Below are 27,968 nucleotides of genomic sequence, written 5' to 3' on the forward strand. Positions count from 1 at the left end.
GTATATAAAAGAGACAAACCCCCCGAACCGATTAGCAAAGTTCCCCAAAACACACGTAACACAGCAGACTTTTCCATGTCGACCTATTCGTAAGACGACGAGAGCACGAACAACGACAACAAATCCGGTATCGGTGGAAACGACGAGGAGAGAGAGAAAGATCCTTGAACTCGGTTCTCGAACAACGACCAGATCATCAGGAATTTGGCATCATCACGTTGCCAAGTCGCAAGCTAAGCACAGCAAACATCACATACGTCGTTGAGATAAGGCAGTGACGAACAACCTCTTGCAATTGCGAAAAAAGAGACAGAGAGGGAGATAAGAAATCTGCGCCTCTTGTCCCGTCACCCTTGAACGAACCACGTAGACCAGAACGGAGCAGATACCATATTTCGGAGCCGAAGTGGTGGTGCGGTACAACTGATGACCGGCGAAAATACCGGAAAGACTCCGAGACAACCTGCCACATTTTCAGAGACACCGACATTCTCGTCCCCCCGCATCTCACGTTCTTTCCAGGGTGCGTAACACAAGAATCCACCTGTTCACAGACGCAAGACGTCTCTCTCTCGGGCATACGTGACGCAGATATAGTATCGAACGCGATCGATCGAAGGCGCTTACGGGGGAGAGAAAGCGCGACCGCAACAACGACGACGACAACGACGACGACGAGCTGTCAAACCGTCAGCTGGAGAATCCTACCGCTGTCACAACACAGCCACGTGTGATCGCACACGCACGCACTCACGCATTCGCGCACCTGCGTACATCGCCTGCCCACGCGTTCGTCAAGCGATCGACGAGCACTGCACGCGTCGCCGGTCGCGCATCGACGAGGCGAGAGAGTCGGCGCGACCTCTCCGCGTTTCATCGGCGTCACCCGCGAGGGGCCACAACAACAACTCGACTCGCCGGCAACAGCGGCCAACGTCAAAGTTCGCCGAGAAAAATCGAACGATTCTACGGAAAATAAGGCACACGTATTTCCACGAGAAAGTGTGAGAACGTGGACGACCAACCGTTCCCTGTCATCAACATCATCAACCCCTTCTTCTTCTTCTCTCGTCTACGCGCCGACAGAAGGATGCCCGGCTCCCAGAGGAGGCAGATGATGCAGCCATGGCCCCTGTGCCTGGCGCCCTTCGCCAAAACGAAGGTAAGATTACCCACCCCCGAGGGTATAATAATCCCTCCCCCTTTCATCCCCCGCGTGCACGAGAGTTGGTTTTCTCTCTAGGTTTTCTCTCCGTCAGGCCGGTGCCTGGTTATCCAGAAGCCGGCCGCTGGTTTCCACCTCCCGTTCGACGACGATCACCCTCGTTCACTCACTCATTGAACCACCGAGCACATGTACGCACACATATACACTCAATCTTTCTCTCTCTTTCCCGTTCACCGTCTTCCACCTTCCCCACCCTTAAACCTGTGGAAATTTCCACTGCATCGGCGGCAGGCAGGCGTGTGCCGTCTTTATGGCATGTTTTTTTTTTTTTTTTTGTAACTTTCCGGTCCCGCCAACTCTTTTTTTTCCGTTTCTTTCTCTCTATTATTAGCATCTCTCTTTCTCTCTTTTTTCCTCCCCCTTCCTCTCCCCAGCTGTCTATGGATATTTCGACTAGCTTCTTGTTCCTTTACGCGATTCGCAACTTTTGAACCACCAATCAATTGTGAACAGTGGGGTAGGGAAGAGGGAGAAGAGAGATGAGTCATATTTTCCTCAATTAAAAAGATACAAACCTAGTTTATATATCAAAGGGACATTTAATATAGAAAATACAATATATTATTACATTAAATTAATATATTGATTGTTTAAATTTATAAGAGACTAAATTTTAATTGAATCTTTGTAATTAAAAATCTTGCGATTTCAATATTAATTAATTCATGAAAACTGCGACAGCGAAGATATATACCTATAGTACGATTGATTTATTTCATTATTTATTTTCTGTTCAACGGTTCGCGATTCCTTTCCCTCCTGCTAAATTTTTTGCGTTGTTTTTATTGTTTCGTGCCTGTAATTCCTGATTAAATCACTTAGAAGGGTCTATATTTAAATGAGCGAGATTCGCATGTCGTATCGCTATATGTCGAGAGTCACGGTCTAATGATTTTCCCGATCACGACATCGTTACAATATTATACAGGATTTGAGAAAACGTCTGAGATTTTATGCTATAGATTTTTCGAATCTGGCTTTTAAAAGGGACCAGGTTGGGGGACTTTTCTTGAGGAAGATTGACGTTTTATTCGTCGAATTCGTTCTATATCTCTCCTTCCGTTTATAAAATTGGGAACAAAAAAATATACACGAGGGTAGACATTAAAAATTATTGGTAGAAACCAGTCTAATTTCACCGAATCCGACAATTTCGATAATTGCGTAATCATAGAGCAGTTCTATCACTCGAAAAAGGATAATTCTCGAGAAATTTATAGACTAACTGAAATTATACCGATTTCAAAGATTTAATAAAAGTCACTTTTCGAGACTTCAGCGATTTTCACCGATGCGGAAAATGATGACCAACAACGTGAATTTTTTGACATTCGAGAGCTGTTGCAGAAGGTTGTGTCCTCGCGGAAATATCAATCGATATGCGCGCGCATAATATAAGTAAAGCAGATGCATATCCGCGAAGCCAAAGTCGAATGGAACGATAAATAAATTATTCGAGAAACAATGTAGATCGCTGTTCGGCCGGTCATATAAGAACGATATACGACTGGAGAAACGATTTAAAAAAAAATAAAAAAGTAAATGTTATTGAGATTTTCTCGTAGAAAAATATCAGTAAAAAATCGCGACGGTAGTCATTTCTAGGGTGTTTATACGAGACGCGTGATACGCACTTCGTTACGTAACATGTACATAAACGGAGGAAATTTCCGAAAGTGTGTTAGGTAACGACGCGAATATTTTTGATTTTACGAGAGATAAGAGACGAGAAAAAGTGGGGGGAAAAAACGTCATAGGTTTTCTTGCGTTTGAAGTAAACCGAGAAACTTAATTTTTTAATTAGCAAAATTAGTAAAAATATTTCGCATTCGAATTTCGCGGATATCCTACATATACACGCGGTTTAAAAATAGACAAGATTCTCGTCACATTTCACCAGGACCTGTCAAATTCAAATCTCATTGATTTTCGAGAAAATCTTGTGCGTGCTAACGAATTAAAAAATTTAGATTGAATCTTAGGCGAAACCTGTCGATCAGTCCTGGGCTTTATATGTAAATAGAATATTATTTATTGATTTTTACATATAGCTTACATTCCATTTTATTTGTGTGATTAGCGTAATTTTATCTAGATATATATTAATTTATATAAACTGATAAAAAATGAGAGAGAAATGTATTTCTAAATTATTTCATTCTTTTTAATCAAGTAATGTTTTCGTATTTAATCAATCTATTGTCAAATATATATAAACAATTTTATTTTTTTAACGAAATCATATAATTATTAATAAATTAAATAATTTTAGAATAAAATTTTGATTAAAATTTTATTATTGAGATAATAAATTAATAGAATTGTCTTTAGAATAATTTATAGAGATATTAAATCAAACTAATTGCTATAATAAGATTACTTTTTGTTTTCGTAATCAAAATAATAAAGTTTGAAATATATTTTTTATTTCTAATAATAATTGCCCAGATCTATTCTTGTTGTAGCATCATCAAGTTTATATTCCAATCGTCGTTCATCTCAAACTCTTTTTCTGGGATTGAATAACCTGTCATTGTGTTCATAGATCACCTTCCAGATGGCTCGGTGCTTATCTACCTAAGGATACAGTATCGAAAGAAAAATATCGATACTTGACTTATCGGAAGAAATGTATCACGCTTATATCGAAAAAGAAGTATCGATAGTAGCAAGAGAGAAAAAAAGAATGTCAAGAAATATTCGTAAAAATTATATTTTTAAATTTCCACATTTATCACGTCTTTTTCATTTTTGTACGATAACAAACAGAATCATATTAAGTAATAATTAATTTAATGGAAAAATATTGAAATATAAAATATTTGTAATCACGAATTGCTGCAAATTTTTTGACTAACGAGGAAATTTGAATTTAAAAAGCAATGTTTCTGCAAAAAATAGAGTACAAATAAAAGAGATTGCATTCCTTATTATTCAAATTTAATTTCGACTATCTATCAGTTCCAATCTCGACATAAGGCATAAATTATAACAAAGTGTCGAAATATATTATATATAAAACATCGATACTCTCTTTCTCTTCGACAATCTTTCACCTTCTTCATCTCATACTTTTGTAACGCTGATGGAAAGCATCTTGGAAAGCATCAATAAACCATTTTTGACGATGAAAATCCGACTTTGTCATTAACTCTCGAAACTGCTCGGATCCCGTTCCCGTGTCGCGTTTGCGAGTCAACAAATAGCCGGTTATAAAACGTTATCGACTTTCAAACACATTGCGTCTAATTGCCACTACTATACTATCGACCGATACATACATATATATGCTCGGTGTGGTTCAAGGTAGACCAGAATTACGATAATATTATACATCGCAAATTTCATTTCTATACCACAAGTCTATACGTGTCTGAAATATCAAGGACGACGAGAAGAAAAATCCATAAAAATATATATATGCGCGTCGTGAACGATCAAGTTTACGGATACAAAATTTTTCATTTGCATATAAACATTAGCTCCGTTTGTATAAGTATTTATTGTCCGAGGAAACACACTTTATAGAAGACCGTGCGAAAAAGTGCAAGAGATTTACAATGTCTTTTCAAATTATATTCAAATATATTTCTGAATTTCTTGCCCGACGTAAAAAAACAAACCTTCGTTCGATAAATTTTTTTTCTAATGAAGATGGTAGTTGATTGCAATTTTGAATTTTTTTTAATACGACGCAAAAACTTGTAATAGTCTTTGAAGCGTGCGTTTTTCTTCAAGTTGGATAAGCGGAATTTATAAATAAGAACCCAGTTGGAAAATTTGTGTATTCTTGTTAAAAACGGTCTCTGTTAAAATTTTTGTGTTAAATATTTAACACATTCATGTGTTAAATTAACATATTGCTGTTGTGTTAATTGAACTCAAATGTTAAATTATTAAAATAACTGAAAAAAAGTGTAAAAATAACACAATGTGTATTTACTTTTAATTTTACACAATAAATATGTTCGGTATTATTAGTGACAAGATTTATCTGTTAAAATTTACAGAAAAAAAATGTTAATTTTACTTTATAATATAAGTGGGGATGATAAAATGTAAAATTAACAATTTTTTTAGTTAATTTTTACATTAAAAAACTATGTTTAACACAAAATTTATTTTAAGTTTACTTGAAGTTTGCATTTATTTTATGTTAAAATATTAACACAATATTCGTGTCATCATTTAACATATCCGTATTATATTAAATTAACACAAAAATTTCTGTGGACCGTTTGGGACATGTGATATTTGTTAAATTTAACACAAATTTTTCAACTGTGAAAAGATACGATAATATTATGAGGCTCCCTGTATAATTCTTTATAAATCTCGATTAATTAGGCTCGATATTAATTAATTAATTGTGTGCTTTCGAATACCGATGGACAGTTAACTAAAATTCGATAGTAGCGTTATTACCGACAAAGCGCGAACGCATATTCATATCTATTCTTCCTTGTCGACGTTTCTTGATGATAAATGAAAAATGAATTAGCATCACATCTTCCGCAATAAAAATAATTTCAATATTTCATTAAATAAGGACAATCTGTTAAATTTTAGACACATCTAGAGATTGAAATTTCCAAAAAAAAGCAACCGTCCATATCCTTTCTCTGAGTACTTTTTAGATATTCTGAAGATAAGAATGCTTCGTCTACGATCGAAGCATACGAATAATTAATAGAGAGAAGCCAATAACAACTCGGCAGTCGCAATCATCTTTAAAATTTAATAGTCTCAAGAAAAGAGAGGAGAGAAAGAGAGAGAGAGAAACTAATCAATAATCCACGAAATTGATATCTCATAAGACCAACTCATCGATTTTGGTTTCCGTTCTTCGTGATGTACAGGATGTTGCACGTAAAATAATTCAGACATCGCGTTTTGTGCAAATATTATATAAAATAGCGTAGTTTGACGTAAAATGATTTTAGCGCTCAAGATACACAAATGCTTTTATCGGATAAATTTTTCTTTCCCTCCCGATGCTCGTTTCGGTCATTTTGCTCGCTCGAAAACATTCGGTACACGGGTGAATTGCACCGCGATTTCACATGTACGAATAATGTAAGTCCCCGAATAACGCATAGGAATTAATAATGCAACAGAATCTTCTCGCGTCTCGATAAAGTCGGTCGTATATCGTCGAATAATGACAGGCGAGATATCGCGACTATCACTCTATATATCGCCACTATCACATCTCGCTGCCTGTTCTTCTCTCTCACCCCGCCCGTATGTCGTGCGAAATAATATATTTCGGCCAGGAAGACACGGAAATCGCAGTCGACTTATCTCCACGTTAATTATCACGGACGCAGCGCTGAAAATGCATCAGCAGGAATCGCCGCGGGTGTCCACGCCGCCGGTACGTCAACTATTGCTCTAAACAATCACTGATGACTTTTTTTGGAATGCTCATCAATCAATCCTCATTGCGAAAAGGAGGGGAGGGAGGGAAGAGCCATTTTGCTCGTAATCGCATCGTGCGGACGAGAAAATCGAGGGAATGGAATTTAAAATAATTTTAAAACTTGCTTATAATATGATATTCAATCAACACAGAATATTTTATCTATAATATTTCGTTAGTTTAATATTTTAATCAAATATCTCATTAATCTATAGCTCTTTTATTATAATAAAAAGATGAAGTTAATAGAATTAAAAAATTAAGTTATTATGATATATAAAAAGAAGAAATCGAAAAGATAATTTTTTGTTAATTGATTGAATTAAACGTTCAAATTAAATGAAGAAAATTTCAAAACAAGTTTTTTATATTGTTACATTCAATTAAAACGTAATTTTTTTTTAATTGCAATTCTTGGCAGGAAATCTGAGATGAGAGAGTTTGCGATGAAACGAAGGGTCTCGTCCGCACGGATCTCGACACTTGTTGCATTCGTTTTCCTTCGATCTTCTTTAACGAGCTATTTTAGGAGAGAGAACATTGTCGGGTCGAAACACCTTTTACTTGGTCAGAGTCGCGACAATGAACGAATCACGGATGTTTAACACAAATCATGATTCTTTACGCGAAATTCAAAATAAGTTCGGGTGGATAAAAATGTATATTAATATATTATTAATTTATTATATTATATTTAATTTAATAAGTTCTCACGACGCGTTTAAGCGTGATATATAATTTTGTAAATCAAAGGAGTTTTTGTTCAATATTAAATTATTCAATGTTAATATTCAGACATATATATATTATCAGATTTTCTAGCGTCTTGAAACAATTACGAAATCTCTGTTCTTCGCAACAGCTGTTGTTGACAGTTTTATCAGAACAAATAATAATTATCGTATACAGTTATCTCATATATTAATGCTTTTGCATTTAACTTGGAAACATACATGTGCGTTTCGACTCAACGAGATGACGCGGTATACCTTACACCTTACACAATGCGTCATTTCACAGAGCATGTTACATATTTAGCTCTCACGCTTTACTATTCACGCAACACGTGAATCGCGTCGCGACTATTATTTGCTTGTCAGAAGATTAAAGATTCGCGGGATCGCAATTCCGGAAAGCGATTGAAAATACACCTGACAACACACGTGATTTACGCGATATAATACATAAAAATATAATTGAATTGAAATTGTTCTGTAAGTCGTTATTATCATCATTATTAAATATAAATTAAGTATTACATAGGCTATAGGAGCACGTACGCGGATTTCGGTGCGTTGATTCCAACGAAAATTAAGTTTTCGTTGGAATCAAATAATTGTGCATGGGGCACGAATATTGCTTGGTACACTGCCAAGACTTTTTTTCCAAATAATCTCTACTAGAGATTTTTAATTCCGATTATCCCCTCTGACCCCCCCTACAGAAATATAGGCGAGAAAAATATTGGTCCGAAAGTCGCTGAATCGAAAAAAGTCTTGGCAGTGTACCAAGCAATATTCGCGCCCCGTGCATAATTATTTGATTCCAACGAAAACTTAATTTTCGTTGGAATCAACGCACCGAAGTCATCGTACGTGCTCCTATAGCCTATGTGATACTTAATTTATATTTCATATAGAAGGAGCCTTTAAATTCTTAATCATCATTATTGTAATTGAAAAAAATTTCGGAATTGATAAAGAACTTTTTCCTGCTTCAAAGTCACATATTTGAGAAATAGCGATCGCGTTAAATGTCACACTTTATTTTTATTACTCGTGAATAATATTGGCCTCTAATTTATGTGTTAAATTAATTAATTATATAAAATATTGTAAATGTGTATTAAATATTAATTATGTATTAAATGTTTTTATTATTTACGAATAACATTTATCTATTCTAATTTAATATAATATATTTGTGATATTCATATTTAATATTCACATAACAAAATTCAAATAAAATCATAATGAAATTTAAAATTTAAAATTCCGGAGAAAGGATATACAAATATATTAGATTTATATAATAATAGTGATAATTGTATAAATCGTCTACAGAATCGCGGCGGTGCTAAAATCGATCTAGAAATAACAAGATATTAAGACATTATCGCGATTAATCGCTAAAGTTAGAATTAATATAATATTCCCTAATAGTAGAATATCAGCTTTTGACAATTTTATGAAAATTACACGTAAATTCGTGTAATTTTAAAATAATAATAATAATTATCATTACTGAAAAATGCTGTCGTCGCGGATATTATTGTCGCAATTAATCATATAAGTATCGCGATTGCTCCGATAGATCCTATAATATTATGAGTCTTGACAACATTATTCTGCGCCAAGGAGGAGAATGCACATTCGTGAACACCTCGAGAACAAATTGACCAAGCATCCACTAAGACGAAAATGTACTACTCCTTGGCAGGCATCCACGAATCGCAAAAATAGCATCATTTGGACGCGAGATTCCACGTTGGGAAGCACTAAGAATATTTCGCGTGGGCCGCGCAACTGATTTAGAAAGAAATGTCATTTAGAAAACGATCTAATTTCGCAAACTGTCGGTGATGAAGACTTGCATAACGCGGTTAAAAATTCGCGTCCAAGGTTATTTATTAAGGAGAATTTTCCGCCGTAATAATTTATATCCAGAAAATCTAACTCTGACATTGAACCTGATAATGCACATCATCTGGAGAGACGTCTAAAGATAGATATCATCTCCTTTCATCTATACTACTAAGAATGTTCACGTGCCTGAACGTTGCCTGAACAATTTTTCACCAACTGCATGTTAATGTTTGATAGAACAAATTTTTCCATATGCAATTTTTCAATTGCGTATATGTATGTTTTGATGGAATTATTTCTGATTGTATTATTAATTTCATTTAAAAAACTTTTAATTCACAATATTTCTTGCACAAACATACACATACAAGAATAGAGAAATATAAACGTGAAAACTGAATATAATGTAATATGTTCATGTATAAAACCCTTTTAAAACGTGTTGTTGTAATTTAAAACAATAAAATTTTTGCTAAAATAATCAATTAGCCAGAAATGAAGCAATTACATGTACCTACACATTTGTAAACACTCGATACAATCAATCTCGAAAATACACATTTGTTTCCGATATGCTTCGGAATTTCAGTGACCTGACACTGATCAATTTTTGCAATTCAATTATTATGCTCAATGATTCAATTACATTACGTACTATAGGTACATGTGCGATGTAACAATATGTATTTCAATATATTGCGAAATTCGTTCCTGTTTGTAACGCGGATCAGTCGCTCGATCGCGTGACGAAAATTACATGATGGAATTACATGATGGAATTACACGATCGAGACAAAATACATTATTTTTATTGGTTGCTAGAAAAGTGGATTTGCAAGGATTTGATGGTCACACGTGTCGCAAATTGAAGCTAACGTATTATAAAAGTATATTATATTTCATATAAATAAATTAAATATTATTTTTTAAATTATTTTGCTCACTTTTGATTTTTCTTTTGATTTGAACAAAAAAGTATGACAGAAAATCTTAATAACATTATTAAAAAAATGATATCGATAAGTGATAGTATAGTTTATTGATTCTTTATCTAGGAGAAAATGGGAATTCTTCAGCTCATTTTCTGAAAATATAAAGTTGCAATAGCATTATTACACGGAATCTTATTCTTCTTTGCAAAACTCCCATTAGACCCTTCATAGAAATAAAATCAATGAAACCAATATATAGACAATTATAGATAGTTTCTGTTGACGTATAATCGAATTAGAAAGAAATAGATTAAGGCTTTACATGTATTGGTACATATAACGGACATTTAACTGATAAATGACTAATTGATAATGTTAAATAACTTCATAATTATGCTTTGATCTTAATTTACGCAAAAATAATTCTCTTTTTCCGATGTAATACATTACTGATGTTTGTGTGTGTGTGTGTGTGTGTGTGACGCACATTTCTTAAAAGCATCAAGTTTCGTAAGAAACGCATTAATCGATCCGAAAATCTATATTAGACTTTGCAAAATCATTATTACGTGAAATCTTAGCCAATATTTGATACGAAAACAGGAATTATCCCTTGGTCAACAATTGTTAATTGTTAAAATCGGAGTGCCTTGGTATTATTGATTTAATCGATCGATCGCGATTGAAAATACGTGTACATGCGTAGGACACTAAAAGGTGTGCTTTAAAAAAAATTATTTATATTATATTATTATACATATTGTTATTTATTTAAAAATATTCACAGTCAATTTCATGTATACCAGATACTTTTATTAAGTAATAGCGCATAATTGTTTCCTGGCACTAACTTGGAGTAGATTTAATGGTAGATTTAAGGAGTAAATTTAATATAACACTACGTTATCTAACATTTTTTTAAATAAATTTTTAATCGCTCGTGTGCACACTTTATTATTATTGTCATGATACAAGTGACCTTCAACGTGAACAAAAAAAGGCAGAAATTCCGGACAAATGTGGGAGTCGTCTTGGATATTTCCATTGTCATAAAAGTGAAAGTCTATCAAGAAATGTTTTCGCGAACGGCTATGTCTGATGATCGATTATGTCGAAATACTTCCGCGTTGAAAGTAATTCGTCAGGAATTATGTCAAATTAAATCGTCAATGTAATAATTGGATTATACAAAAACTTTAGATACTTCTTATTTTTTCTTCTTCGTCTCGAAAAAGAGAAAAAAAAATTATCAAATATTCTACTAAAAAAGTTATCGATTCTTTCACGTTCGATATAAGATGTGATATATATTTATATCATTTTTTTCGGACTAAAAATCTTCATAAAACCAATCAGATATCTCTCACTAAACATGACAATTTCATAATCGCAACTGTTTCATGTCAGAAATGTCGTACACTTATCACACGAGAGCTCATCATCGTCTCGAGTCTAATTGTAAGAAGATTCTGCAGCATCGCGAATTATCGGTATTACGTAATTACGAGCGATACGATTCGTTGTGATTTTTCATATGATAAATAAGTAGGTATGTCAGAATTTTTTTTCCCCCCGCAAGGGAGCGAGCGGAACAAAAGTCAACGCGTAATGAGAGCAAACTGGCATAAATTATGTACGTCAAACGTCCGAGTTTTCCTCCGAGACGTCAGAGTCCATATCGTAACATCGTGCATGAACTTTACCTCGCATGTAGGAGACACGTGATAAAAGCGGGATAAACAGACGATTTTTCGACACAATAGTTACGCCAACCAGTGTGATGAAAAGCCCCCATACAACAAATGATTTATATATATATATATATATATATATATATATATATATATATGTTTCAACTCAAGTGACTGAACAAAAAATTTCAGTTTTTATATTTGTCCGATCGCTTTGTTCGATGCAATGCATCAGTGATAATAAGTGCCGTAAAATTTAATGGAATAGACAGAAATGAAAGCTTCGAGTAGCTTTCTCCAACGTATTATTTATTAATTTATAATTATCGCGAATAAAATTGCGCTGAAAGTTGAATATTGCAGTTTAAAGCGAGATAACTTGAGAACACTAGCGATCCACTTTGGAATACTCGAGTAGTATTATCGATGTAGAAAGAACAAAGATCTTTTTTTTTTAAAGAAAATTATAAGTAAAGAAATAGCATATGATCATCTTTAATAGATTTTTCTTTTTCCACGATCTAAAACTAAGAAAATCCCTTGAAAAATCCTAAAAAATTTACGAAGTTATATGAATCCATAGATAGATGCTCTTGATTTACTAGCTACCTAGTTTCTAAATGTGTCTTGATTCGTTCAAGTCGCTTTCATAAATAAATGATGGCATATACTGTTGTCTAAAACTTGATTATCATTAGATCAATACTAAGGCTTCGATAGAGTTTACTTTTATACCTGCATTGAAGACAATCTTTATGTACGAAGAAGAAAAATAAATACATTAGAAAGAGACGAATATATAGAAATGGAGAAAGATGAATAAAAAATTTTGTGTAGAACACAAAATATTAAGACTGATTTTTTTTTCGCAAGAATACGCGCGTAAAAGTTTATCTCCGATTCGTTTGATTGTTCATTATCTTAAAACATTGATTATTTCGATGGGGACGCTTTTTCTTGTCACGTAATACTTGGCGTAAACTCGAAGGAGAGACAACACATTCGCGAAAGCAACATAGCTAGCTTAAGTTCAAGACGGGGGTTATCAGTTCTCAGGGGTAAAAAGTCATCTAATCTCCGGGCGAACATCACACCGCTTGCTGTGTCACTCGCTTTTCGTCATTGGTTCATTCGATACACACATATATATATAATCGTTATAACGTTCTTTTCTTCCTTCTCGCTCTGTCTGTTTACATGCGCGTTAATCGCCCTCTGTTTTTCTTCCTCCCGCGTGTGATTTGGCTCCCTCTCTAACGTACTTCCCGACGCAATTCCCGATAATCGAAAACGGTATAAATAGTCCAACTTTGTTTCATCCCTTTAAGTGAACAACGAGAAGAAGCAAACAAACGGACGTTCCTTAGCGATCGGTAACGCGATTTTGTTCGCCTTATTTGCTTTCGTTTTTCGCGTCTTTCTTTCGTGATTCTCGTGATATCTTTTTTTTATATCCAATGTTTTTTAAATGTATGGTTTTCATCAACGTTCTCTCCATCAGACAACTCCTTCCGCTGATCCTTCCATGAATTTCCCCCTTAATAAGCATGATGAGATCTTTCTCTCTTTTCTTTTTCTTTTCTCTTTCTCTCTCGCGAAAATAACCAGTGATTTTGAAAATTTCCAAGTGATTTCTGTGAGAAGCGTATAAATGTGTCGAGAAAGATGAGATTTCTTAGAAGCTCGAAAATATTCTTAAATATTAGCAAGTTTTTTAATATTAGATCTTTTTGTAAAAATTATTATCAAGAAAATATAATCTCTAAATATAATTTTCTATAATTTTCTTGGCGTGCGACATACTAGATATTTAAAAATATAAGTAATATAAAAGTTTTAAAAAAGGAAATTTCTCCAATATAAAATTTTGTAAAAACTAACTTGAATTATGTTGTCGCATATAATTTTTCAATTTTTTATAATTATTTTTTATAGCGCGCGGTGTTATTTGTTTATCTCTTTTGTCAGTATAGACTGTTTTTTATGGACATGGGATCTTATCGCAAAGAGGAGCAAACAGTTCAAGACCAGTTGCGTCCAGTTCGACCCCTTTCTTCCGGATCTCTCTGGTTCTAACCCGCATATTTTTTTCATCCTTACACAAACTACTTTTCAAATATATATTTCGTAACAACTTAGAAAACAAACAAGAGCAATTGCGTCATCTTCTCCTGATCGCGATCCATTTTTATAAATTAATTTTCACAATTTTCACAAAAGTAATAAAGGTTTTCATCATTTAGCTGAATTTGCACCCCTGCACCGTTAGTTTCTTCTTTCAACTGTGAATACCATACTTTGAACATTTTTGTCGATTTTTGAAAATGCGAAATTCTTTTAACGTCTCATTAAAAAAAAATAATGAAAGAACGATAACTCTGATTGCAGGAGCGCAGCGTTCTACCCAAGTACAACACAAGAGTATCCCCGGTCATCAGACCCACGCCATCCAGTCCTGGATCCGCCCTGGACTGTTCATCCAACACTACTCTCGTGACAAACGCCAGCCCCTTCAACAGCCAAACCGCCCTCATCGCCGAAAAGAAGTGCATCGGCAATACCGGCAAATCGTCAAGTACAAACCACTACTATGCCGAGAATCTAAGAAATAACCATCAGAAGACTTTAAGCAGGTCACTGATCTATAATCCGCTCGATAAGAATCAGGACGTCGATTACAAGCAGCTCGATCCGCTGCTAGCGAGCGAACAAAGTCCAAACGTCAAGATCCTCATGGACTCCCAGGAGATAGTGAAACCACCGAAGGACGCGCAGGAGCCTGTCCGACTACCGTCCATGGAATATCAAAAGAGTACCAAGCGGTCCTGTATGCGATTCGCCACTCAGGTAAGTTCTATTTACTTCTCTATTTTTTTGCATGTATTTTTTTATATGGAATCTCCATTTTTCGGGGATTAATTGTTTGATTAATTTGAAGATGATTATATTTCAAAGCGGAAAGGCGCGAATATCTTTTATTATCTTATTAAAATATAAATTAAAATCATGTGGTTAAATAGTAAAATCAATGATGTGTATCATATAACTGAAATATGATATTTAATTGACAAGATACAGGATGTCATCAATATGAGAAACTTTAATTGGGATACCCGAAAAAAAAGAAAAAAAAAAAATTAAAAATTGGAAATTACATAAATTATTTCACTTGTAAGATAATTATTTTGATTATCGATAATTATCTATTTACGAATTATTTGCTAATCATTAACTAAATCATTAACTAAAAAATCTTGATATATCCGAAAACCGATTATTGTTTCTAATTTCTAAATACATTACCAGTTAAAACTTTTACATTCTTTTATTATTTATCTGACATTGAAACGGTATACGTAGAATAAATAAAAATACACACACACACAAAGTAAATAAAATTCGATTTATATTTATACCTAATACTAATCACAAAACTAAGGGATTCCAGTTTAAAAAGTTAAAAATCAGGATTTTATCAAAGTTTAATTTATACCATAAAAATTATATATAGTTTCGAGATAAATAATTTCAAGCTATGCAACTAATTAATTATAAAGGATAAAAAGAATTTTGCATGTTCTCTGTACATCATGATTAACTGTATATATATATCTATGTCTGCGATTGAGAAGATAATAATTCAAATATTTATTTCTTTTATACAATCAACGCGATTTAACTTTATAACGAATATAATTATCATGGCTTATTCGCGTTTACTGATCAAAAAGTTCTTTATCTTCCTTTTACCTTTCGATAGTCTCGGGTAAAATGCTAAATGATGCGTACTTAAGGATGCGCGAGTCCTACAAGTAGTATAACTATACGTGCAGTCCGCCAGATGCCACATCAATATCCCACGACATTCGTGTTATGAAAGTCGCATTATATTGCGATATATTAATACACTATATTACCTCTTTATAGTAATTATAGTAATCTTTATCTAAAATTTTAAAAAAGCCTCGAAGATTTTAATATTATTAATTGAAAATAAACATCTATTATATTATGCAAAATTTATTACGGAAATTATATTTTCTCTTTTTATTTCAATAAATTGTAATAAGCAAAATGACTTTCAAAATTACTATATTATTTACTCTGAAAAAATTAATATTAAATTATAAAATTAAAATCTTGAAATTACTATTTAATAAGTAATGCTTAAATAAGTAAATAAAATATTATATTACAATCAAATTAAGCTTCTTATTCATTTACTATTAAAATTGCGTATATTTATAATTGCGTTGCAAAATTGAATATTTTTGTACATTATAGACAAAGATTAATATAATATATATTTTCAAAAAGCACAGAGGATGACTTTTTCAGAAATATTCATAAATAATTTTTATATAAATAAAAAGAACAAATTCTGAAATAAAATTTATAATAAGACAGTATTAAAAATTTCAATGCATTTGCGTATGAAAACAACTTGTTGTCGTATTAAATAAACTCTATCAATAAGTGTCTGCGATCTGCGCGTATGTTACGTGAACACGAAACAAGAACAATCGCGCGCGAAAACAAGAGACGTATAAATGGAGAGCAGACGCAGCCCTACATACAATATTGCACGGTCTTGCATAACAACAACTAGAGACTATTTTTCTTATGTGTTGCGTGCGACATTCATGGTCGGCGGTTTCATGGGCGCCGCCAGAATTTCTCAATTGCATTATTATCGAATTATCACATTGAAATTTATGCAATTTTCAATCTGCATCAATCATGTGTAAGCTGAGTCAGATAAATGAAATAGAAATCTCATACATTGTAAGAAGATATCGTGCATTGTGACAATAAAAAAAATTTATCGCCTATTACAAGTATAATCAAAACTCTAGATAGTCATTAAATATAATTATCTCTTTAACGAGAAATTGTTACATTCGATTCAACTATAATATATATTCAGTCGTTAGAGAGTTTTATATTTTCAGCCAATTTCTGCAGGAAATAAACTGTTGAAGTATAAAAACTTCTCAGTTTTTTTTATTTTGTTAAATTATTTCTACTCAATAAAAATCAATATTTATATTACATTTCGCTGCGAAAAAAATATTTAAAATAATGATAAAAAGAAAATTATTCCAATAAAATAATGTTCTACGCCACGAAACATTTATGTAAGAAATTATTTTTTTGTTAACATGAGCAACTGTATTCTCATTAGATATTAAAGGCACATGTGGTTATAATATCAGCGTTGCATCCGTCAGATTACAAAGACTTAATGACCTGATCAATGCGAATATTACGTATATCAGCATTAATTACACGAATAATCGAGATAATATATAAAACGGCATGATGTACCTATAAATTCAAATATAGAGCAACGATGATATAAAAAATAATTTTTCGGCGCTCGATATTTATCCGTGATGCAGAAATTAGAAAATTGAAAAAAATTATTTATTAAATATATGTATATTCTATCTCCAGAAACTTGTGTTTCTAGAAGTTTTGTGTAATCACGTTAGAACTCGTACATCTTGATTAAACGATAATCACATACCGTGTTATATATTTTGAATTTTGGATTAATTAAAGAATTCACAGCACACAAAAGACGAATAGAAATAAAAAAAATAATTGTAAAATATGAATATATACAGTGTGTATATATTTATATATATACAATTGTTTTTATTATTTCTATTTTATATACACCCACTAATTAACGCTCCTCTTTCGTTGTTTATTATTAAAGGATAAATATTTTGATATTCTTGCAATCCGCCGACATTTACGAACAGTATTTATTGCTTTTATTTTAAACATTTAAAGTAAATTGATGTTCTTGAAATTATAGGTAGAATAACATACTTTTGTGTAAATATAAATATATACATACACGTTATCTTGCAAAAAACAAGACAATTCTTATTTTATCACTTTTCGTGATTCACGAAATACACGACCACAACAATTCTTTTAAGTTTGAAAATGCTATAAAAAGTATATATAGTTAGACAATATAATGTTATCTTATATATAAAAAATAAGAAAATACTTTTTCTTATCATACTCTTTTCGTATTGCACGAAATGTGTGAGCACTACTGTTTTTCTTTAACAAAATTACTATATAATTAGACAAAACATCATGTACATGTGATGGTCCTCTTCTCCCTTCCCTCCCCCCCTCCCTCTCTCATTCTTTTTCCTTATCTGTTTGAAATTGAAACCACGTAGCGCTTCAAAGACACAAAGTTGATACGATCATTATATTATGAAGTAGTATAGCGTTCTATGAAGGAGACGGATCGCGAGAAGAAGGGATAGACCCCCCAGCATCGTTCCCTATATAAGACGGAAACCGACCCGGCGGATTGGTTTACGAGTGTCAATAGCTTATATTATATCGTGACATCGAAAAAACTTCCATTGTCGCGTCAGTGGATCGACACCCCGGGTCGTTCGGATTAAGTCGTATCGATATCGGAGTCGCGAGATCTCCGATCGTGAGTTTCCCTCGCGCGCGAATCGAAAGTAAACCTCTTGTCTCTCATCCCGACGATCGGTCGATCCTCCGGAAGGATCAGACTCGGTCACTCGATTTTTTTTCCACGCGATCGCGTTTGTCAAAATCATCGCGGTTTCCTATTTAAGGATTCCGATCGGAAATGCGAATTTCGGCATCGACGAGATAAGCGATAGCTGGCTTTTCCAATTTAAAAATCGTGAAATTTTGATTGCCGATTCGAAACGAATAATTTTTTCCAATCGGAAAGCTGACTTCGATCGATTGCCAATAATTTTCGCGTCATAATTAGAGAGAATGGCTATCGTTTATTTTGCGTAAAAACAAATAGTACTGCGATTCTGCAACTTTTAACAACGATATCGCTCGTTATATGTATATCATTGCGCATGCATTTTGATATGCCCACGATATATCATAACGAGATATCGCGGTTAAAGGTTACAGAACCGGATCTCGTCGATCGAGAAAAAATTAATTGAATTTTCGATCGGATATGTGTAAACAGTTTTTCAATAGGTCGCCTTTGTTGCCTTGATCTTCGATCTATCTCGCGATCATGAAGATCCTTCTACGAGCGGACACCCATGTAAACATCGAGCTACCGGAAAACGCGCCGGTAGCGAAATGCACGTTTACTCAGGTAAAAAGATCGATTATATCAAAATTATTCATTTATTCGTTTCAATTCTCTTTAAAAATTTCTGAGATTTTTTTAAAGCGCGATTTATTTATTTATTTTTTTAATATTTAATAAAAATTCAGGCAAAGATATGCAAATATATACTCCAAGAAATATAAATAGTTTTAAAATTGGTTCATTTGCAGATTAGACATTTCATGGCAAAATTATAAATCGTTGGTGTAATATTACAATTGGGTAGAAGATGCACATGTGTGTGTTCACACTATTCGTTGTGTGAAAACTAATAAAAAATATATAATAACCTTTTCGTTTACTTGCTTGTGATTTTTAAGAAAAATTGTCAATATCGAAACAATATATGTGTGTGTGTGTAGGTTGTTGCACTAATTAAATACGTAATGTCTAATCTTAGGATTTGCTTATATAGCAATTTACTCATTATGTGATACCAGCCACTGATGTTGTTATTCGTTTTAATTGATCTCTACAAATACGTCAAATTACAAGCAATCTTAAAAAGATTGATATGCTTCTGGCGAGAACTCTTGCAGCTAATTGTTATAAAAAAAACTCTATCGTAATCAGCACGCAATATTATAAATCGCCTTTCATGTTTTTGAAACCATTTTTCTCTATGCAAATAACTATGCAATCGATAAAAAAAAATTATTCACAATATTTTTATTTATTTTTTTTTTTAAAGAAATCATTTTCTCGCCGATTGTACTTGCATTTTACTAAATATTTTTTATTTGAAGTTTTATACTACACGAATAATCCAAATAAAGATCAATATTCCAAATAAAGATTAATAATCCAAATAAAGATCAATTAGTTATAAGAACTGTGAAAGTAAGTAATATTTTCCATGATCCGAAAACTTTTTTTGGTACGGCTTCAATGACGCAAATCGTACAATTGATCGAATATCAATTAAATTACTGCGTCCGATCTCGATTCTCAGACGTCTCAAATAGATTCTCAATAAATAGAGAGAGATAGTATATATATATAATAAAATATATATTCAACAAATAACGCAATATATAATTCATATGTATGTGTATATATACAAAATAAATATAGAATATATATTATATATATATGAGTGTCCCAAAATTTGCGAATCAAAATATCATAGCAAGAAAGTTCTCGAAAAAATAAATTAAAAAAATATTTGCCAGTTTTTATTCCACAAACAGTAGTTTTTGAAATAAAAATGTTTAAATGTTTAAAACTGGCTAATTACTGGTAAATTAAAATTAAACGTAAGCTTGAAACGCGTGAAATGCATGGTCATTAACACTATCGACGCGCGTTTCATGGACAGTTCGTTTAATTGTAATCTAAAAATAAAATGTACAAAATAAAATTGGCCATTTTTAAACCTTTTTATCTCAAAAACTACTGTTGAAATAAAAAATAGCAAATACTTTTATAATTTATTTTTTCGAAAACTTTCTTGCTATGGTATTTTGATTCGAATTTCGGGATACCCTGTGTATATATATATATATATATATATATAAAATTAGCTAAAAAATTATACGTAAATATGCTTTTTATACTCGTGAGATTCACAATCGAGTCGTTTTTTTCTACGTGACAGAACTGGATTTATTCCGACATCTACTTTGTCTACCTTATCACACCAACCGAATTTATTTCGACAATCCCCAATTGCAACTTATAAAAAAAATATATCTAAAGAGTGAAATTTCACGTTTAATCGTAATTCATAATTTTCAATGTTTGCTATATTTGTTTTCAGGTATTGGCTGCGTTATCGGTGTCGCTGGGTTCTATGCAGATCGGTTATGCGAGTTCGTATACATCACCGGCGTTGGTATCTATGCGCGACAATAGCACGACGAGCTTCGAAGTTACCAAACAAATGGTGAGTACGACATATATTTCGAAATCCTGCTCGAACTCTTGTTCAAAATCCGCGTCGAAAAAAAATATCAATCACGCATCCTGCGCTTTCGCGTATTCAGGATTTCATCGAGTCTGTGAAGACATGTATGTATGTACATATGTATCTTTGAGCGAACATTTTTTACGTGCTCGGATAAAATACATCATCGTATTTCGAATGCTCTGGCACAAGAATTTGAATCGAGTGCGCAGTACGAAGGTTACGAGATTTCGGGCACGTTTGTTTGAACATCCACTTTCGATTGTACGGACTTATTTAATAAAAAAATGATAGCATATTTTCGCGATTGTAGTATCTTTTTGAGGAATTTTAAAACTAAAATCTGCGAGGCATTTTAGTCAAAATTTAATATTTACTGCATATTTAATATTCACTTGTGTCATTATCAATTTATATAGATTCTCTATTTCTAAAATTTTATTCTATTCTATCTATATTTAGAGCTACCAACTAAAGATGCGTGTGCACGTAACATTCTCTTCTTTTGCATTTAAATTACAAATATTGCGCGTATTCCAAAGTGTCATATAGCGTATCGTATTTCATTGCAAATCACTTGATTTAGATTACGATGTCGTGGAAAAAAAAACTAAAGAAATTGTTTACGACACATTGTATATGTACATTAAGTGCAAAGTGGAAGAAACTAAAGAATGACGCGAATGATAAAGCGGCATAATGCGTCACGTTGTAAATTATATCGCGATCTCTCCGCGAACGATTGAAAAGGTACGGCCTTCGTCATATTCGAAGGGTCAATGGATAATTGAAAAGTTTAACCTCTGGAGTGCGTCACCGGTGCGAGGGTCAGGGGCACGATGACCCGATTACGTATTGGTCATTGAGCCGATATGCCCTACTGATCGCGAAAGCGATTGGCTGGTTCGCCGACTCTTTTGTAAGGCGGCTTCGTGACGTTTGACGCCGGAAATTGATTCTATAGATATGTAAGCGAGCGTGAATGATGCGCTTCCGCGTGCTTGAAAAGCGCATTCAAGTCTTAAACCCGAGTCACGATGCAGAAGATGCATATTGATGTTCGCTCACATACTCGAAGCGATGAAAGTATAAACGAAATATTTAAAATTAATATATATTTAAAACGATTTTTTATCCCTCAAATATATATACTGAGATAATTTTGCCGAGAGAGATATCCTACATTTACGTTAAGATTATCTTCAGTTAAAGTATTTTAATTAATGCATTCTTTGTGCAATATATTCTATGCATTCCGATAGTTGAAATTTATCTTTTAGTCGTATAGTAATATATATATTATAAATATAATTATAAATATTTATATTTATTTAAAATTTAGTTGACAATTCAAAGCTTATGCGATTAATGACGATCTCTCGATAAAATAAAAAAAATATATAGGTATATTATATCGATGAAAGGGAATAGCAAAGAGCAAACTGAATGTGAATTTACTTTCGTAACATTAAAAATAATAATATGTAAGATGTGATTTGCCAGTCGAATTTTTAAACAAGGTTTAAGATTTTATTGACCAACACTGACTAAAATTAATTCTTATATTATAAGACTTTATTTGGGAATAATCTCAATTCGAGATTTATTTCCCGACTCCCCTCTAACCCCCCTATAAAATTATAGGCGAGAAAAATATAGATCAGCGACTTTCGGATCTATATTTTTCTCGCCTATAATTTTATAGGGGGGTTAGAGGGGAGTCGGGAAATAAATCTCGAATTGAGATTATTCCCAAATAAAGTCTTATAATATAAGAATTAATTTTAGTCAGTGTTGGTCAATAAAATCTTAAACCTTGATTAAAAATAATATTTCTACATGTATCCTAGCATTATTAAATTTCAACTAAATAATTCAAACATACAAAACACTTTCATCAATCGTGTTTGAAAAAAATGTTTCATTAAAATCCGCCAATTATTTTGTACTAGCAATTATTGCAGCAATTACTCTGCATTTAACGATCTAATCAAGCACGAGGCAGAGATTTCGTAATTCGTTTTCTCTGCGCATGTTGCGCGGAATAAAATTTAATTAAAACGCACAGCACACACAACCGCCCGAATAAGCAACCAAAATAATCGTCGCTCGCCCTTCGCGATTGTTTTCCTTGAATATTATCCGGCTTCTCGACCTTATTTATATTCCAAGGACCTGCGACGAACAAAACTATGTCAGGATTACTTCCAGCGTACGCGATCGTAATTCGAAAGATGAATTTAAACCAAGATCACCGATATCCGCGGCATATGACATATACAATCGACCTTTCCCAGTCTTGACCGAGACTTGCTTTTCTCTCTACGCATAGAGTTGCGAATATATTTCGACAATTATCATACATGATGTACGGAATATTTTACGTTCAAAAAAGATTCTAGTTTTATTATAGATATAGATATATGTATGTTTATATAAATTGTAGAATATTATTATAAATAGTATTAATAAATATTTACATATTTATTCTAATTTGATATTCAGTTGAATTAAAAGCTTATGTGCGATAAATGATGGCTTCTCGCAACAAAATTAAAAAAAATTTTTTAAACTTTTTTTAATAAAGAAAATAATTTTTACTATGAAAGATATATTGAATTCCAATTCAATGTATTGCAGAGTATGTGGATTGGATCAATTATGCCGCTGAGCGCGCTTTTCGGTGGCATCGCCGGTGGACCCCTCATCGAATACATCGGAAGGAGAAACACGATTATGGTCACGGCGTTTCCGTTCATCGGATGTAAGATCATCGAAACAATAAGATTTTATAAGAATTTAATAAGATATAATGAACGCGAGCTAATGTAAACAAGACAACGTTATAAAACGAGAGCTTCCTCAATTTCTCTCATCGTAAAATTATTTAAATTTGTTGTAGAGTCTTTTTTTGTTACATTCATATTCGTATATGTTACAGCGTCGATTTTAATCTCGATGGCTGAGAGTGTCACGTTAGTGTTGGTTGGACGATCGTTATGCGGATTCGGCGTAGGCGTCGCTTCCTTGGCGCTACCCGTGTATTTGGGTGAAACGATACAGCCGGAAGTGCGCGGTACACTCGGCTTGATGCCCACCGCTTTCGGTAACACCGGTAAGTGAAAACTAATGATGTAATTTTTAAGTTGACCTAGGGTTAGTTGACTTATAAAGGTGTAATTTAACCGATTTAAATATTCGTCAATTAATTGATTTTTTTATATATGTGGATAGAAATCAACGTATCAACTTCGCAATTTTACATGTGTTAATTAAAGAAAAAATATCGATAAATATTAAATACATGTATATATGTTAAATATATTTAATATTTTTATATGTAAATAATTATATATAAATTATATAATATATTGTATAATATATGTATACACAGAGAGAATTTTCTCTTAGAATTTATACCCTGAAAATCATGATAATCGTAGGACAATATGGTATATGGAAAGAATTTTATGAGAATTTCTCTGATTAATATTTATCACAATAAAACAATAATATCTATCACAATAAAATATAAAATATGTTTGATTAATTTTACTATGTAGTTTAGTAAAATTAATTAAACATATTTTATATATATTTTATTGTGATAGATTTATTATTTTTTATTGTGATAAATATTAATCAGAGAAATTTTCATAAAATTCTTTCCATACCATATTGTCCCACGATTACCATGATTTTCAGGGTAAATTCTATAAGAGAAAATTCTCTCTGTGTATAATAATTATATTACATATAATATATTAAATATATTATATAATTGTTTATATATAGATTGAATATATTATTTGTTTCTTATTTGCGGAGAATAATCAAAAAGTAATTGAATAAAGAAATTAACGTGTCGATATTCAGTCGACCTACTCAATCGTAACAGCATTATATATTTGGCACACACTCTTTGTAAAGAAATTATTATCCTATGGGAAGCCTTATAAAGATTTCGATACGCAGGAATATTACTATGCTTCATGGCGGGCATGTATTTGGATTGGAGAAATCTGGCTCGATTAGGCGCGATTTTGCCGATACCGTTTTTGATACTCATGTTCATGATTCCGGAGACGCCAAGATGGTATATCTCGAAGGGAAAAGCGAAGATGTCGCGAAAATCTCTTCAATGGCTGCGCGGCAAGAACGCGGATATAACCGAGGAATTGACCATGATCGAGAAAGTACATCAAAAATATCTCGAAAGCGAACGAAATGCCTCGCAGAGCACATTCTCGGAGTTGATGAAGAAAAAGAATCTCAAGCCGCTTCTCATCTCCCTCGGAATGATGTTGTTCCAACAGATGTCCGGCATCAATGCAGTAATATTCTACACGGTACAGATTTTCAAGGTACGTCTCTCTGCCATCTCTGTTAATTTACATCTCGATAACTTTTAAACAGCGAATATTTTTAATCTCGCGAACGAAATACCGAATTAATCGAGAATGCTGATAAATATCGACAAATGGAAATTGATGAATAACGAACGAATGAATGTTCTCAGGACGCTGGTAGCACGATCGACGAGAACCTGTCGACCATAATCATCGGTATAGTGAACTTCATATCCACCTTCGTCGCCGCGACCGTGATCGACAGGCTTGGCAGGAAGATGCTGATGTACATAAGCGCGGTATCGATGGCTGTGACTCTCTTCGCTCTCGGTGGATTCTTCTACGCCAAGTCACTGGGCGTGAACGTGGAGGCCATTGGCTGGTTGCCGCTGGTCAGTCTAATCGTATACGTGGTAGGCTTCTCGCTGGGCTTAGGACCGATACCCTGGTTGATGATGGGCGAGATCCTGCCCGCCCAGATCCGCGGCTCGGCCGCGAGTGTCGCGACCGGCTTCAACTGGATGTGCACGTTCATCGTGACGAAGACCTTCGAGGACGTCATAGGACTGATCGGCGCACACGGTACCTTCTGGCTATTCGGCATTATCGTCTCCGTAGGTTTCATCTTCGTGATTTTATGCGTGCCGGAAACGCGAGGCAGGTCGCTCGAGGAGATCGAGAAGAGGTTCACCGGAAGGACCAGGAGAATGAGCTCGGTGGCTAATTTGAAACCGATGCCGATGGCGTGTTAGCCGCGGAAAGAACGAGACTCGCGGCAGACAAGCCTGCTCGTCCCGTTGAAGACGAGCAGGCTCGTTGACGCGAAAAGAACTTCCTACGACGTCCTTCCGAAGGGAAGATCGTCTCCTAAAGACGTACACTTTCCCTTAAAGGGAAGTCCTAGATTTTCCAAGATACGCTTCTTCTCTTCCGTGCAAAGAGAGGGGCGTATCTGCTCTCTCCCCCTCGGCTCTTCTTACCTTGCTCTTTCTTTCGAGATCTTCGGTTCGTTCTTGCGAGGTCTGTCTATCGCGACAAATTTGCGCAAACGCGAAGAGATAGTCGATAAAAAAAAATAGAAAAACGAATATGCAGGAACATGGATAGACAAAGCATTTTTCTAGTAAGACCCTTTTATTTGGAAGAGTTGAAGGAACAAGTGAGCCAAGAATTTTATCGGTTGAAAGATTCAACGTAGTAGAGATCTCTCAAGAACTTGAAAAAAATTAATCTTAAGATAGTCGATTGTATAAAATAATTCTTTGATGAATTTTTAAAATATAGATAATTTTTATGATATAGAGAAAAAATGCACGATACGATCGACTTCGTTCATCTGCCTCTTCAATCTGTCCTCGTAAAAGAACGCGACTTTAGTGGATTCCGTTTCGATTCTATTGATATATAATATATTCGAGATACGTGATCGGAACTAGCTATAGTGCCAATACATTATTCAATCCAAATACGCGAGAGCGAGGGTTACTACAAATTTCCAAGCTATTATTGTATAATTAGTCTTTAAATTAATCTCGCTGGGATGTAAATGGATGTTCCATTTTCCCCGCCGAGGAAAAATAACACGCGAAATGCGCGACTATCAGCTGTTGACTAGGTGTGTAGTTGCAATTGTAATTTTTATTACTCGACAGTCCTAAAGGACCTACCTCAGGTTAATGTTATGCTATACGGTCAGATAGGTCTTAACGCGAGTCTCGCGCTTTTTTTTCTTCCTTCTTTAACGCGGTTCGCGCACCGAAGCTGTGACACCGTTTGGCCTTTTTATAGGGAAGGGATTAAATGCCGCCACGTGTACTTTGAATTTTACGAAGAGCATAATCTGTACTTATATGTATTATACGCCGATCGAGAGAGAAGCCGGTCCTTCAAGTAAGGGCTAAATATTTTCGCGCGAAGTATACATTTTAAAAGACCAATCTGTTCCTAAGCGTCTTTTTCCTCGCTCGTCATCTCCCTTCAAGATGATTGTAAATAGCCGGAGGTCTTTTTTTGCGCCATTAGATAGTAATGTTATGTATCCATGTACGAAAATCGTCATCGTTAACTTTAATCGTCACTCGACGCGTGTCTTCCTTTCGTTTAATTAGAAAAATAGAAAATTAGAAAAAAATAGAGAGAGAGAGAGAGAAAGGGAGAGATAATCAAAGAACGGTTGCAGCTAATCAATATTAAAGAGAGGGTTGATCCTAAGTGAAACGGAGTGATTCTCAGCCCATGATCGCGTTGATTATTGTAATCTTTATATTAAACGAATGATATTCGGAACCCGATCGCTGTAATAATGTGTGAATACGATTGTAAATGTACGTATGTATCATGAGACAAGCGTTAATAGCAGATATATATATTTTATATTCTCTAAAGCAAGGGATTAAGAAAAAGTAGAAGAGCGTAACTGTAGTTGTGATAAAATTCTTAAGGAAATTATGTAAAATAGTGTAAGAGAGCCTCAGACGGACGTAAAACCCGTCGAAATTTGCCAATGTTCCGAAGTTGAGGTGTAAAACTGCGCTTCGATACTTAGCGAGTGTTCCCGGTCAAATAATGTAATCGGAAGAAAGTTCGCTAGCGAATTTTTATATAAAGGATATGGCGATAGCAATGAAATTTGTATATATATTGTCTAAATTATTAATATATATTTTTATTATTAATTTATCGCTTAGGTGTATAAAGAG

At 33.7% G+C, this 27,968-nt stretch overlaps 2 protein-coding genes across 5 annotated transcripts in view; one reads left to right on the forward strand and one right to left on the reverse strand.

Annotated features, from left to right (window-relative positions):
* On the forward strand, positions 1-27,944 carry Tret1 (trehalose transporter 1). Of its 4 annotated transcripts, none has more exons than XM_083050450.1 (7): positions 1-1,162; positions 14,247-14,705; positions 20,774-20,899; positions 23,561-23,684; positions 23,862-24,035; positions 24,896-25,284; positions 25,440-27,944. In XM_083050450.1, exons 1-7 carry the CDS (start codon positions 1,091-1,093, stop codon positions 26,019-26,021), a joined length of 1,926 nt encoding a protein of 641 aa, XP_082906576.1. In that variant the 5' UTR covers positions 1-1,090; the 3' UTR covers positions 26,022-27,944. The 4 variants fall into 4 exon arrangements, with proteins under 4 accessions (XP_082906576.1, XP_082906578.1, XP_082906579.1 ...); XM_083050452.1 differs by lacking the exons at positions 1-1,162; positions 14,247-14,705 and adding exons at positions 18,206-18,364; positions 18,876-18,999; XM_083050453.1 differs by lacking the exons at positions 1-1,162; positions 14,247-14,705 and adding exons at positions 18,208-18,364; positions 18,865-18,999.
* LOC145943100 (RING-box protein 2-like) overlaps positions 1-27,968 on the reverse strand; it is a 48,590-nt gene that overhangs the window by 15,861 nt on the left and 4,761 nt on the right. The gene's annotated exons all lie outside the window — the stretch shown is intronic.

The sequence above is a fragment of the Prenolepis imparis genome, unplaced genomic scaffold, assembly GCF_030444845.1.
Source record: "Prenolepis imparis isolate NDT839.2.m4 unplaced genomic scaffold, iyPreImpa1.0 SCAF_11, whole genome shotgun sequence".
Taxonomy (NCBI): domain Eukaryota; kingdom Metazoa; phylum Arthropoda; class Insecta; order Hymenoptera; family Formicidae; genus Prenolepis; species Prenolepis imparis.

Bases quoted from the DNA above. Each gene is read 5' to 3' on its own strand.
- Tret1 (XM_083050450.1), top strand. From the start codon at position 1,091: ATGCCCGGCTCCCAGAGGAGGCAGATGATGCAGCCATGGCCCCTGTGC. The intron at 20,900-23,560 runs GTGAGTACGACA...AATGTATTGCAG, and splicing joins TCGAAGTTACCAAACAAATG to AGTATGTGGATTGGATCAAT. The intron at 25,285-25,439 runs GTACGTCTCTCT...GAATGTTCTCAG, and splicing joins ACACGGTACAGATTTTCAAG to GACGCTGGTAGCACGATCGA.